Here is a 14711-nt window from a genome sequence, read left to right as displayed (position 1 = left end):
CCCTCAGCATTTGTGGAGATACTAAGTTTTCATTGAACAGGAAGTGCTGTGAGACTTGAGATGACGTCACACATAAAAAGTGGAACACGTGTGAAATGGAAATGTGACTTGAATAAAAATATAAAACCAGTGAGACATTTGTTTAAATCCACTGAAGAATCTCAAACAAGGAGGAACCTGCTGTGACTGTTTTTTCAAAAATAAAAGTTCATGTTTTGGAGAGGCAGTTTTTTACTTGACAACAGTCACATCAACACGATGCTAAATATAATATTGGTGTAGAATAAAACCAGACTTACTCCACATTATTCACAACTTGTATGAATTTCATGCACCCACACACACTTTCTCTTTCCGTTCCGGTCAGTAAGAGCTTGTACCAGCTTGTTCTGTTTTACCCGTTGTCGGGTTGGGAGTTTGTCTGTTTTGTTTGCACATGATTATTGTGTTCATCACACACTGTGTGAAGGTAGGTGGATGTATCCTTCAGATGTTGAAGTGCTCTGCACAACCAGAGCGTCATCACTGTTGTTTTCACTGTTGATTGATGGTTGCCAGGGCCCCTGGTTTTATCATAAGTAGCATAATTGGCATGTTTTATTTACTGTTGAATTCTTGCTTGTGTGTTTATCTTATTTGACCCTCCAGATTGTTGAGTGGGAGACACATTGTGTTTTACCCATAAGTTTTACCTGGCTGCAACTCAGCACCACCTTTCGGGGTTGGCCCAGCAGGCAGATGCCTCCACACCCTGACGCTGTGTCCCAGCTCTGGCTGTGGCTTTTCTAGACAGGTTGAGGTTTATGATGAGGAAGATGACTTTAATGCTCACTTCCATGTGCCGACTATCCTGAGTCCAGGGATTTTCTGTTGAGACCCTGGAGGAGCTGCCGAGTTTCCTTCCCCACCCTGTCCACCGCACACAGTACATCCATCAGCCTGTGCAGACAAGACCTGTGCTTTGGGGTGTATGGTGGGGCATGGTAGTCTGAGTGGTGCAGAGCTCCTCCTGGAGGGTGTCCAGCATTTTCATCTCTCTGCACCTTACAATATTTGCTCTACTTTTTTATTTTATATATTCTATTTCATTTTTTATATTCTATTTTTATTCTTAACCCTTTTTCCTTGTGTAATTTCTGAGCATGGCTAAAGGGGAGCCTGGGACTCAAGCATTTCATTGCCAGCAACAGCTAAATGTAATTGTTGTGCATATGACAATGATAAACCCTTGAATCTTTAATCTTATTATTAGTAGTTTTTTATGCATTCTGGTAAATACTTCGTTCTTCTAAACTCTTAATTTGTCGAATGCGCAACAGGAAGTGGTTTGTGCTGAGCATGTTCTGTGAGGTGGAACCACAGGGAGGAGGTCTCACTCGGAGCTGTATGAAGGAGATCGTCAAACTCTGTGTGGGAGTCCAACAGCACATGTTTGAAGTTTGAAGTTTGGGTCAGAGTAAGACTTCTGTCGTTTCGTGTTGGTCTTTGAAACCGTCGCAGTGGAGTTGTTGAGAGGAGTGAATCATCTTTGTGAGTAGAGACGATCTTTGTCTGCAGGTTGAAAAGTTTGAGCAGAGTCAGAATCAGTCAGAGGATCAACTGGTGAGTGTGTGTGTGCGTGCGTGTGTCAGTTTCCGTGTGTCAGTTTCCGCGTGTCTGTGTGCGTGCGTGCGTGTGTCAGTTTCCGTGTGTCCGTGTGTGTGCGTCCGTGTGTCAGTTTCCGCGTGTCTGTGTGTGTGCGTGCGTGTGTCAGTTTCCGTGTGTCCGTGTCTCAGTTTCTGAGTGTGTGTGTGTGTGTGTGTGTGTGTGTGTGTGCGCGTGCGTGTGTCAGTTTCCGTTTGTGTGTGTGTCAGTTTCCGTGTGTATGTGCGTACGTACGTGCGTGTGTATGTCAGAAACCTCAGACTGACCAATGATTGACAGGGGGAGGAGTCTGATGACAATCAATAAGTGGTATTGATTGTTGATTGTTTATGGTTGATTGTTGATTGTTTATGGTTGATTGTTGATTGTTTATTCCAGCGGTGGAACCTCAGAGAACATGAAGGATCAGAAGTTTAACGAAGACGTGATGAAGATTCTGGATGAAGCTCCGAACGCCAGGAAAGCTTTGATGGACAATTATGACAATCTCCTGCAAGTGGCTCAATACTGTCACGACAACTACCTACAGGTCAGTGCTGCTTATCTCTACTGCTAATGCTAATGCTACCAGCACTGCTTAGTTTCCCTTTGTGTCCAGTCTTTGTTCGAGCTAGGCTAACCCCTCTGGTCTCCATGTTTATTTGTCAGTCGGGTGACAGCAGCATGGTGGCGCTGGAGGAAACTAAAACCTTCACCACCCAATCACTTGCCAACATTGCCTACCAGATCAGCTCACTGGCCTGTAGCGTCATGAGTCTGTTCGATGCTCAGACCAATCAGCTCCGTCACATGGAGTCATCCATCAACCACATTGGTCAGGTTAGCCCCGCCCTCTCCCTGCTTGTTTTGTGTTACCATGATGAGATTCATACAAAACGGTCGTTAACACAGTTTAACATAGATGTCATGAATTCTACATCATTACAGGGTTACTATAAAATAAATAAAGGAGTAACTCAGGAGAACTACTAATTATAGGATTATTATAGGATTATTATAGTATTACAGGATTACTATAGGATTATTACAGGATTATTACAGGATTATTATAGTATTATTATAGTATTACAGGATTATTATAGTATTATTATAGTATTACAGGATTATTATAGTATTACAGGATTATTATAGTATTACAGGATTATTACAGGATTATTATAGTATTATTATAGTATTATTATAGTATTACAGGATTATTACAGGATTATTATAGTATTATTATAGTATTACAGGACTACTATAGGATTATTACAGGATTATTACAGGATTAATACAGGATTATTATAGTATTATTATAGTATTACAGGGTTATTACAGGATTATTACAGGATTATTATAGTATTATTATAGTATTACAGGGTTATTACAGGATTATTACAGGATTATTATAGTATTATTATAGTATTACAGGATTATTATAGTATTATTATAGTATTAGAGGATTATTATAGTATTACAGGGTTATTACAGGATTATTACAGGATTATTATAGTATTATTATAGTATTACAGGATTATTACAGGATTATTATAGTATTATTATAGTATTATTATAGTATTACAGGATTATTATAGTATTATTATAGTATTAGAGGATTATTATAGTATTATTATAGTATTACAGGATTATTACAGGATTATTATAGTATTATTATAGTATTACAGGATTATTACAGGATTATTATAGTATTATTATAGTATTATTATAGTATTACAGGATTATTATAGTATTGCAGGATTATTACAGGATTATTATAGTATTATTATAGTATTACAGGATTATTATAGTTTTATTATAGTGTTACAGGATTATTATAAGATTGTGTGTGTCTGTGTGTGTGTCACTGTTTTCTTTCATCTTAATGTTCACTTATTGTCATTCATCCATTCATTCAAATCACTCAATGTTTGTATTTGAACCTGTTGTGTTTTTACTTTAATAATTTATTACATCATGTCAAATCAACAGTCAATAAATTGAAGGTGCAGAGTTTTAATTCTGTTTCCATAATCAAACCATTCAGTTCAAACTTGATGTTTAAGTAAAATTGTATTTAAAGAAATGTGTTTTTACATCATAAACTGTCTCAGACTGTCGAGATCTACAAAGAGAAAGTTTCCAGGAGGGAAGTCGGCCTTTACACGGCGGTGAGACGAGTCCCACGCAGCCACAAGATCCTCCCCCCTCAACCTATACAGCCCCGCCCACTATACAGCCGCCAACCAATCAACTACCAGCAGCTAGACGGCCTGGGCCACAGCATGAAGGTACCACACACACACTCACACACACACACACACACACACACACACACACACAGAAAGACTCACACACGTTGTACTTCTATCTTAGTGAGGACACTCATTGGCATAATGCATTCCCTAGTCCCTTACTCTAACCATAACCATCCAAACTAAATGTATAACCTTAACCTAAACCTAAATTAACCCTTAAACCAAGTCTTAACCCCAAACAGTCCATTAAAGGTGGGTCAGAAAGTGAGGACCGGCCCAAATGTCCTTACTCCATAGATTGTAGGCTCAAATTGGTCCCACAAAGATAGCTGTACAAGACCACAGACACACAAACAACCTTCACACAGGTTCGTTTTTATTTACAAATATGAGGAAAGTTTCTGTCAAAAGTTTAGAATCTGAATTTAGAATGACACAAAAACTGTTTTGTTCTGAGTCAGAACAGGAAGTTAACAGGAAGTGTCAGAGCTGCAGTAAACCACAGAAGAAGTTCAACTTCCTCATTCAAATTTTCTACATCTTCTGTATTTATAAACTACTGGACTGTACCAAAGTAAACTACTGAACTGTACCAAAGTAAACTACTGGACTGTACCAAAGTAAACTACTGGACTGTACCAAAGTAAACTACTGAACTGTACCAAAGTAAACTACTGGACTGTACCAAAGTAAACTACTGGACTGTACCAAAGTAAACTACTGAACTGTACCAAAGTAAACTACTGGACTGTACCAAAGTAAACTACTGGACTGTACCAAAGTAAACTACTGAACTGTACCAAAGTAAACTACTGGACTGTTCTGTAAAGTGCATTGAGTGTCATCAAGACTAGAAGAAGCAATTTACCATGAGGGTACAAACCCAGAACAACAAGAATCAAGTCAGTACAATTTGCTTTAAAAAAGCCAAACTACAAAGTGCTACATGTATGTCCAAGTAAACTTCACCAAGGTGTAGTCTGAAGACATGTGTCTTTACTCTGTGGTGGAAGACGTGGAGACTTTCTGTCCTGGTGTCAATGTGGAGCTCGTTCCAACATTCAGGAGCCAGGACAGCAAACAGTCTGTTTCTGTTGAGTGTTAGCGCTCAGTGAGGGAGCAGCTGATTGGTCGATGCAGAGCGGAGTGGACGGGCTGGGGTGTAAGGTTTGACCAAATCCTCGATGTGGACTGAACCTGATCCGTTCACAGCACAGTACAAGTACTAGTGTTGTGAAACGGATGCAGCCGCTGGTCACCAGTGAAGAGCGGAGGAGTGTGAGTAAACTTAGGTTGAAGACCAGTCGAGCTGCTGCATTCTGGATGAGCTGCAGCGGTCGGATAGCACTAGCGGGTAGACCAGGTTCCTAGCAGTCTGAGTGGGGGGGCTACCACAGAGTTGTCAAAGGTAATAGTCAGGTCATGGGTGGGAGAGACTTTCCCTGGAAGGAAAATTAGTTTGGTCTTGTCAAGGTTAATTTTCAGGTGGTGTGCAGACGTCCACTGAGAGACGTCAGTCAGACAGCGCAGAGATTCGTGCTGCTACCTGTGTTTCAGATTAGGGAAAAGAGAGGATTAGTTGGGTGTCATCTACGAAAGCTGTGGTAGGAAAAGCCATGTGAGTGAATGACAGACCCCCCCCCCCCCCCCCCCACCATACATAAAATAAATACTTGGATGAGCCCTGGCCTCGCCTCTTCTACCTTCCACCAAAAATACACAAGCTTCCCAAGATGTGGATGGCCCCCCCATCCCTGTGGTTCAGAATCATACAGGACAGGGACCAACAAATAATGAGCAAATTATACAGTTCAATTCAACAATAACCTCTATCTCCAGCTGTGTGGATGTGCAATGGGCCAGAAGTACTCACCATTGTATGCTGACATTTACCTAGGAGGAAACTGTATTGCAAACATCCATAGGATCACACAGGTCTTCCTCCAGCGACCATAAAAGATCCACTTAAGTTTTCTTCAAGATGCAAGGCCAGCCACAAACTATACATGGGGAGACAAGGAAGGAAGTAAATTTAATAATTAAACAACATATCTTCAAAATGAACAGTGGTGATGCTACAAGTGTTTTATATGCACATTTTGAACTCTGGACCACGGCTCAACGACAGGCAGCGGAAAAGATCCATTTATTAAAAACTATAGATCCATCCATATTAAATAAAAAATATTAAAAATGGATCCATTCTAGTTTTTATAAATATGTATATATACAACAAATTAATACTTGAAATATCTGGCAACAAAGGATTATCGGATGAATGGAACCCACAGATCTATCTAACAGCAGTCCCAGTATATTTGTTTTAATACGATTAGCACTTTCATAAATAACAATTTTGTAAATTACTTATCCTTGTTGTTTATTTATTTTTAATATTTAAAGATTAGAATTTATCAATGCTCATATTTTATTTCATGCTATTGAATAGTAAGTATTAGGTACTGACGCTCCGGCTGCCTTCCCAGTACCGGTTGTTCTTTTAACCCTCTTAACAGCCTCAATAAGGAACATTGTAAGTGTATTAATGTATTCTGAATTTCCCAGTGTGTATCAATAAAGTTTTATCTTATCATGCATTCAGTCTAACTCTAACCTCAAACAGCCCTTTGAAAAAGTGAGGAGCGGTCAAAATGTCCTCTCAAAGTCAAGATGTCCTCACAATGATGGTATTGAACCAAAACTGTCCCTCATTACTATAGAAAGACACAAACACACACAGTCTTTGTTGAGCGTGGGAAACTGTCTGAGACAGAGGATCCATTCATGCTTCTCCCCCCAGGTCTCTGGGAAACAGTCGGACAGAACAGGAACGATCCATAAACATGGCGCCTCCATCAGGTTTGACCCTGTCATCACGTCTACACAATTAGTTCTGTCACATCACAGTCTGTAACAGGAAGTGTGTGTGTGTGTGTGTGTGTGTGTGTGTGTGTGTGTGTGTGTGTGTGTGTGTGTGTGTGTGTGTGTGTGTGTGTGTGTGTGTGTGTGTGTGTGTGTGTGTGTGTCAGGTCTAACAAACCTCCAGAGCCAGTGCAGTGCCCAGTGGCGCCCCCTGTCATCAGGTAACACCCTTCATAGTTACTGTCTTTATGTTGTATGTGATGAGTTGAGAACACGCTGGTTCACATGTTAACAACACGTGTCAGACCCATGGCTGGAGCGTAGTGTCTTCAGGTCCGTCAGTAAATGTGTTGAGGGATGCAAAGGTTGTTTGTGGGTCAGACGCTGTCGTTACCATCGCTGCTTTGACAGTTTCAGATTGTTGACTTGACTTGTGTTTGTCATGCTAACTAGTCCTTGTAGCATCTCAGCTACTGTTGTGCATAGACTAGTTTTCAGTTTCCATGGCAACAAACCAGACAGAATCCTGATTTAACATTGATTGATCTGTGTTTCCATTGATTTATTGATTCTTTTCTTTCAGCTCCAGTTTTGGGAAACCTGTAGCTCCGCCCACCATTCCCACCACCTGGCATGCTTCACCTGAGGGTGACATCATCACAACACTGCTGGATGAGGCCCCGCCCCCTCCTCCTCCTGCAACAAATGAGGTGTTGTCTCACGATGTCCTGCCCCCACCGCCCCCTACCCCTGATTCATCAGGGGATATGGTGTCCCCGTCCCCTCTACCTTCTTTGCCTCCTTCTCATTCAGAGGCTCTGACCAATCACAGCAGTCCGCCGCCTCTAACCCTTGAGACAGGTGAGACGAACCAAAACACGCCAGTCAACTAGATCAACAGAACCAATCATCAGTCTAACCCTGAGTGACATCACAATGACATCACCTCTTGTCTGTCTCGTCAGTGGTGGAGGAGAACAGCTTCCCCCCTCCCTCCCCTCCCCCTCTTTCTGACGATGCCAGCTTCATTCTGCTTCCAAATGATGTCTCAGAGCTTCCAACCCCGCCCCCTCCACCAGTACATAGCCAGGAAGTAGACGGTACCTGTCTGTCTGTATCTGTTTACCTGTGTGTGTCTGTACCTGTCTGTATCTGTTTACCTGTGTGTGTCTGTCTGTGTGTATCTGTCTGTATCTATGTGTACCAGTGTCTGTCTGTACCGGTGTGTCTGTCTGTACCTGTCTGTACCTGTCTGTCTGTGTCTTTCAGTCCCTGTGTGTCTGTACCTGTGTGTCTGTCTGTACCTGTCTGTCTGTGTCTGTGTGTGTCTGTACCTGTCTGTCCAGTACAGGATTCATTACATACGTTTCAATTTGTGCTTCTTCCTCTCGGTTTCTTCTTCTGGGGTGTTTTTCTGCAGTGACCCTCCCGTCCAGGAGGAGTCGCAGACGCTTGCCCCCCGCGACTCGCTCTCTCTCTCTTCGGGTCCGCTCAGGCCCTGCCTCCCGCTGCCACTACACACGCTCTCTCTTCCTGCCTGCTGTCCAATCATGTAAGCTGACAGAGGACACCTCTGCTGTCTGACTGAATAGACAGATCATCAATAATTTACTGATCTGTTCAGTTGTTCCCCTAAGAAACAGAGAGGAGACCCTGACGTTTTTGAGGGTATCCTGGAGTCCCTGGTGATGTCCTGAAATCCTTTAGGATGTCCTGGGGTCCTTCAGTTGGTTGTCCCAGTTAGGTTTAAAAGTCCTTTTGGAAGGTGTCTTTTTGAAGGTAATTGAGTAAAGGTCAGTGAGGTCATTGATGAAGTTCGAAGAGTCCTTGACAATGCTATGGATATTCCTGACTCCTCTGGAGTCATTGAATAAATGTCAGGGTCCTTGCAGAGGTTCTTTGAGTACATGGGAAAGTTCACTGGGTCTTTGAATATTTACCAGAAGTATGAGGTGAGTCAAGCTTAAGATGCTTGAAGGTTTGAGGGCTCAATAAGGAATTTTTGGAGTTCTTGAGAAAAGATGCAGGAGATTTTAGTCTTGGTAGGTATTTCCAGGAAAGGTTCTATGAGGATGTTTGAGAAGTCCTGAAGCAGTTTCCAGGAGCCCTGAAAGAAGTTCTAAGGTCATTCAGGATTGTTTTCAGGTCCTTGAGTTCAGTTTTAAGGTTGTCCTGAAGATGCCAACAGTGATGTTTGAGGAAACTCTTGGAACATTGAGCAGGTCCTTAAGGGGTTTTTAACATCAGTGAGAAGTTCAGAACTATATTGACAGTGTAATGCGCAAAGATTGTTTCTGCCAACAGATGATAACTCCTTTCATTAATCATAGCACTGACTCAGCTTCTCGCTCTCTGTCCGTCAGTGATGATCCCCCCTCCTCCCCCATACCCTCCCCCCTGTGCTCCTCCCACCTCCTCCTCCTCCCCCACTCTGCTGCGCCACCCCTTTTCAGCTTCCTCATCTCGGCTCTGCTTACCTGCGCGTCTCCAACACCTGGGTAAGAAAACAAATACTGTGCTATCCATTCTCATCTAGAGGTAATGCTCCTAGTGGTGGTTCTTTGCACTACACACACCTGTACAAGTAAACGACCCGCTCTGTTGTCAAAGCCCTGCATCCTCAAAAACAGACCGTTCAGAGCTGTCACTCACAGATCCTGCATACTGTTCTTTCAGATCTGGAGATCCCTGCCCCGCCCCCTCCTCTCCTATTGGATGATGAGAGTGTCATCGATGACCTCATGCCACCTCTTCCTCCACCAGTGGATTTTGACTCTAACGCCCCCCCACATTACCTGGAAAAAGGTACTACATTACATTTCATTTAGCTGGATTACAATACATCAACCACGAGGGAACAAACCCAGTAGTAGTAGTAGTACTACATAGTAATTGCAGAAGCAACAGTAGACGAAGTAATAGCAGCAGTAGTAGTAGCAGTAGTAGTACTACTACTGCTACTACTGCTGCTATTACTTCTTCTACTGTTGCTTCTGCAATGTACTTTAATACTCTCATATATACTATACTTTAATACTACTGTTGCAGAAGCAACAGTAGATGAAGTAATAGCAGCAGTAGTAGAAGCAGTAGTAGTAGTACTACTACTACTGCTACTACTGCTACTACTGCTGCTATTACTTCTTCTACTGTTGCCTCTGCAATGTACTTTAATACTCTCATATATACTATACTTTAATACTACTGTTGCAGAAGCAACAGTAGACGAAGTAATAGCAGGAGCAGTAGTAGTAGCAGTAGTAGTAGCAGTACTACTACTGCTACTACTGCTACTACTGCTGCTATTACTTCGTCTACTGTTGCTTCTGCAATTACTATGTTACACTTCTGCCACTGAAACTGCTGCTGCTACTACTAAAACTACTTCTACTATGAATGCTGCTGCTACTGGTAGTGATACTACCTGTGCCAGTGCTACTACTAAAGCTACTGCCACTACTACTAGTACTACTACTGTTTCTGCTTCTACTACTGCAACTACAGCTACTGTTACTATTGCTACTTCTGTTACTAGTAAACATCACACATAGACAGTCAGATAGTACAGTATTTGTAGTATAGACACCTATACTAGATATAAGGACCTTGTTATCGCCATGATGATGACAGTCTTAATGTAGAGCTCCACCTGGGGGCTGTTGTCAATTCTGCAGGGTATTTGTATGCCTCCTCTAAATGCAGTTCCCTGTGTGTTCAGTGGTAGTGCTGTACAGCTATAATGCTACGAAACCCGATGACCTGCACCTCACCGAGGGTAACATCATCTACCTGACACATCGCCATGGCGATGGTTGGTGTGAGGGATACCTCAACGGAAACAAAGGCTTCTTTCCAGAGAGCTACGTCCAATCACATAGGTAGATTGAAGTTCCGCCTCCTCTCAGTTGTCACGGAGACAAATCAGTGTTACGACATCATGTTAATTGTGTTTAAGTAAAAATATTAATACATAACGTGCACATTCAACAATATATTTCAACGTTTTTCTGACGATTAGTGAAAGAGTGAAGGTGAATGATATTTTATAAGATTAAAGAATGTTCCATCTTTTAATCACACTAACTCGTAAAATCATGAAATGAAAATGAACTGATCCTGTAAGATGAATAAAGTCATATAATCAGTTTTAGTCTTTTTTATTTGATTGAAAAGAAGTTTCAGTACAAAAATGTTTTAACATGAAATATTTCTGTGCACCTCTGATGCTGTGCTGCCACCTGCAGGTTATCTTTATACACAGTCACTGGTCAATAAACAACATAATTGAATTATTAAATAACTAATATGAAGATCATATTAATAAATAAATATCATGATAATTTGATTATTAAATAACATGATGATCTGGTAAATAAATAAATAAATAACATTACAATCTGATCAATAAATAACATGAAAATCTGATAAATAAATAAATAACATGAAAATCTGATAAATAAATAAATAACATGACAATCTGATGAATAAATAACAGCATGATAATCTGACAGAAAACACCCTCAGTATTGTCTGAGTGTCTAGCGCCTCCTGCTGGCAGCAGAATTTAAGATGGATGTGACGAGAAGCTGCAACTGATGAAGATGAAGTTCTGTTTCTTTCCTGATGAGTTCCCATGACGCAATACTACCACCCTGTACACAAAGTACTACAATTAGTACTACAGTCAGTAACAGTACCCTGTATACACAGAACTACAAACAGTCGTTCACTCAGTAAACACAGTACTGTACACAGAACTTCACAGTAAAAGTACTCACAGTGCGGTCCAGAGTCCTTCTAAGCCTCGTGTAGTATCTCGTCAGTCGTCTGTTTAATTGTTTGCTAGTCGGCACCTGAATAACAAAAAGATGGGAAAGTACTTTATTCTGAGTGTGTTAAGTATTTTACCATGAGTAGTTAAAATACTTGACTGTGAGTATTAAAGTATAGTATATATGAGAGTATTAAAGTAGATTGATTTATTACTTATTTACTCACACATGTGTTCAGTTCCTCTTTCAGTCGGTGGAGGTTGACCTGGAAGTGATGAGTCACTTTCGTATCCCAGGTAGGGGAAGAGAGGTTGTCATGGCGATAGAGGTCAGAGATCCCCAACAAACTGTTCTTGATGAAAATCAACTGAGACTCTACCTGGAGAGAGAGAGAGAGAAAGCACTGCTTTTTTCTGATTGGCTGGGACCGAGACGAGATCATCAACTAATTTTGTTTTTGATTGATGGATGGATTCATTGATTGATTGATGGATGAATGGACTGATTGATGGATGCATGGATTACCTTGCGGTGTCGTACTTGTGTGTAAAGTTTGAATGGAAAGGAAACTGGACTCTCGTCTTCAGTCAGCTGACCTCCCTGAAAAATAACATTATGACATCAAATTTACATACATTTATATATGTGTATATTTATATTTGTTTTTGATATAAATTCATATATGTAAAACATTATGTATATTACTTTTCTATCTATTTAAATATACACCCTTTTTATTGAATATATATATATACTTTTGTGTGTGTTATTATTCTAATATATATTCATCTGTGTACCTATATGCTCTGTTAATATAAATATATCCACTTAATATATACAGATGTTACCATTGAGACAACAGGACCTTTAAAGGACCAGTTCAGAATTTAGATTCTTCCTTTTCGACCTGAAACGTCCTGTCAGCTGCTCCTGAATGCACCATCACATACTTTTAATACTTTTACTGCTGTAACTGTACTTGTAACAGAATGCGTACTGGTACTTTCACTGCAGTAACTGTACAATGTATTTGTGCAGTATGCTACTTGTATTACTTTGTTATGATTTTACTAAGATGTTAATAAACACATAGGTGTTGCTGTACTCACCATCTGTCGCAGGAGTGTCAGCGTGACGTTGCTATAGTGATTGTAGTGTCTGAGCCAATCACAGCAGAGAGCAGAAGTCAAGGCACAGAGGATGATGGTGCACCTGATCATGATGAAGATGAAGAAGATGATGATGATGATGAAGACGGTGAAGACGTGCTCTGTGTCTGTGTTGTGTTTCTTACCTGAATCAGGTGTCCTCTTTTAAGCAGAACAAAGTGAAAGACAGAAACTCCCGGTTTCTATTTTCCTTTCACACACACACACACACACACTAACTCATTCATCCATCAAAGACATAAACAAACGATACAATGAAAAACTTCCAGGAGGAAGAGGACACGGTTTTTCAAAGTTCATGTATAGAAGGAATATATAGTATATTTATAATCATAGTATATATATTTCTAGATTTTATTCCTGAATCATGTGGTTTATATGATTAAAAGAACACGGGGGGAGGGAGGGGGGTGTCACGTCACAGACCAGAAAGCGAAAACGAGGTGAGCTTTCAAAATAAAAGCATATTCACGACATGACTCCCGAGATTCTAACACAGTTTCCATTTTTATTGACTTCATCATCATTTTTTCTAATCTATTTTAATTTATTTAAATTTAAATTTCTTCAAGGGTTTGAATCTGATCATAAAGTAGATAGAGGTCTCACTTCCTGTGACATAAGGAAATATGAAAGTGAAAACACACACACACACACACACACACACACTCAGACAGAAGACAGACAGACAGACACACACACACACACACACACACACACACACACTCAGACAGACAGACAGACAGACACACACACACACACACACTCAGACAGACACACACACACACACACACACACACACACACACACACACACACACACACACACACACACACACACACACGCTCAGACAGAAGACAGACAGACAGACACACACACACACACACACACACAGACAGACACACACACACACACACACACACACAGACAGACACACACACACACTCAGACAGACAGACACACAAACACACACACACTCAGACAGACAGACACACAGACAGACACACACACACACACAGACCCACACAGTAATTTGTTTATTCTTTCATTGTTGGAAGTACAAGTACTACTGTTACTGCAGTATCGTGGACTACCTCACCAACCGTCCACAGTATGTGAGGACACAGGACTGCGTCTCCAACAATGTAGTCTGCAGCACGGGGCCCTACGGGGAACAGTTCTGGCTCTGTTCCTCTTCACCCTCCACACTGCAGACTTCAGGTACAGCTCTCCGACCTGTCACTTGCAGAAATGAAAAATTGGTGGTGGACTTCCGTCGGCGCACACACTCCCCAGACATTGAGATGGTGACATCGTACAAGTATCTGGGTGTTTACTTGAACAATAAAATGGACTGGACCCATAACACACATGCACTCTACAAGAAGGGTCAGAGAAGGCTGTGCCTGCTGAGGAGGCTGGGGTCTTTTGGAGTACAGAGGCCACTCCTCATGACCTTCTACAACACAGTGGGAGCATCAGTCATTTTCCAGGGACTGGTCTGCTGGACTAGAGGAGAATTAATAAACGGATCAGGAGGGCCAGTTCTGTCCTGGGGAGCTCTCTGGAACCAGTGGAGGTGGTGGGAGACAAGAGCTCCTTCAATGACAGACTCCTTCACCCCAAGTGTGTGAAGGAGAGATTCAGGAAGTCCTTCCTCCTGCTGCTGTCAGACTGTACAACAAGCACTGTGCACAGTAGACCACCAAACACACACCCTCTCTCTCACACACTCACACGCACACACACACACACACACACACACACACACACACACACACACATACACACAGAACCCCATCATGTATAACCAATGTCAGAAGTCGAAGTGCAATTTGTATAAAGTAATTAATCTTGTTTTGATCTTATCTTTACTTTATATTTTTCACTTTTCATGCTTGTTTGATGATCAACGCTCTTCATTCCCTTTCATCTTGGGACAATAAAGGAATTCTGATTCTCATTCTAAAAGTATTTTTCAAAGTAAAAGCACTAGGAACCTGAGAACAGTCATGAAGCAGAACACTCGG

At 41.3% G+C, this 14711-nt stretch overlaps 2 protein-coding genes across 8 annotated transcripts; one reads left to right on the top strand and one right to left on the bottom strand.

Annotated features, from left to right (window-relative positions):
- Positions 1-1220: 1220 nt before the first annotated feature.
- abi3a (ABI family, member 3a) lies at positions 1221-10885 on the top strand. Of its 7 annotated transcripts, none has more exons than XM_069525441.1 (12): positions 1221-1530; positions 2023-2173; positions 2293-2463; positions 3735-3911; positions 6679-6737; positions 6908-6961; positions 7324-7601; positions 7706-7840; positions 8161-8292; positions 9194-9238; positions 9417-9545; positions 10459-10885. In XM_069525441.1, the coding sequence occupies exons 2-12, from the start codon at positions 2042-2044 to the stop codon at positions 10620-10622; spliced, it is 1476 nt and encodes a 491-aa protein (XP_069381542.1). In that variant the 5' UTR covers positions 1221-1530; positions 2023-2041; the 3' UTR covers positions 10623-10885. The 7 variants fall into 7 exon arrangements, with proteins under 7 accessions (XP_069381542.1, XP_069381540.1, XP_069381541.1 ...); XM_069525439.1 differs by having other exon boundaries at positions 9104-9238; XM_069525440.1 differs by having other exon boundaries at positions 1221-1602.
- ifnphi1 (interferon phi 1) lies at positions 10882-12867 on the bottom strand. Its single transcript, XM_020111183.2, has 5 exons — positions 12622-12867; positions 12038-12112; positions 11739-11891; positions 11519-11593; positions 10882-11392 (listed from the first exon to the last, which is right to left on the bottom strand). Exons 1-5 carry the CDS (start codon positions 12730-12732, stop codon positions 11279-11281), a joined length of 528 nt encoding a protein of 175 aa, XP_019966742.2. The 5' UTR covers positions 12733-12867; the 3' UTR covers positions 10882-11278.
- Positions 12868-14711: the final 1844 nt, after the last annotated feature.

This window comes from Paralichthys olivaceus, chromosome 5 (assembly GCF_024713975.1).
Source record: "Paralichthys olivaceus isolate ysfri-2021 chromosome 5, ASM2471397v2, whole genome shotgun sequence".
Lineage (NCBI taxonomy): Eukaryota > Metazoa > Chordata > Actinopteri > Pleuronectiformes > Paralichthyidae > Paralichthys > Paralichthys olivaceus.
The sequence above is the reverse complement of the archived record's forward strand: the minus strand, read 5'-3'. Positions and strand labels throughout refer to the sequence as shown.

Coding starts and splice junctions, on each gene's coding strand:
- abi3a (XM_069525439.1), top strand. CDS start 2,042: ATGAAGGATCAGAAGTTTAACGAAGACGTGATGAAGATTCTGGATGAA. Junction 2,464..3,734: donor CCATCAACCACATTGGTCAG/GTTAGCCCCGCC, acceptor AAACTGTCTCAG/ACTGTCGAGATCTACAAAGA. Junction 7,841..8,160: donor ACATAGCCAGGAAGTAGACG/GTACCTGTCTGT, acceptor GTTTTTCTGCAG/TGACCCTCCCGTCCAGGAGG.
- ifnphi1 (XM_020111183.2), bottom strand. CDS start 12,732: ATGATCAGGTGCACCATCATCCTCTGTGCCTTGACTTCTGCTCTCTGC. Junction 12,113..12,621: donor TGACACTCCTGCGACAGATG/GTGAGTACAGCA, acceptor GTTATTTTTCAG/GGAGGTCAGCTGACTGAAGA. Junction 11,594..11,738: donor AAGAGGAACTGAACACATGT/GTGAGTAAATAA, acceptor TTTGTTATTCAG/GTGCCGACTAGCAAACAATT.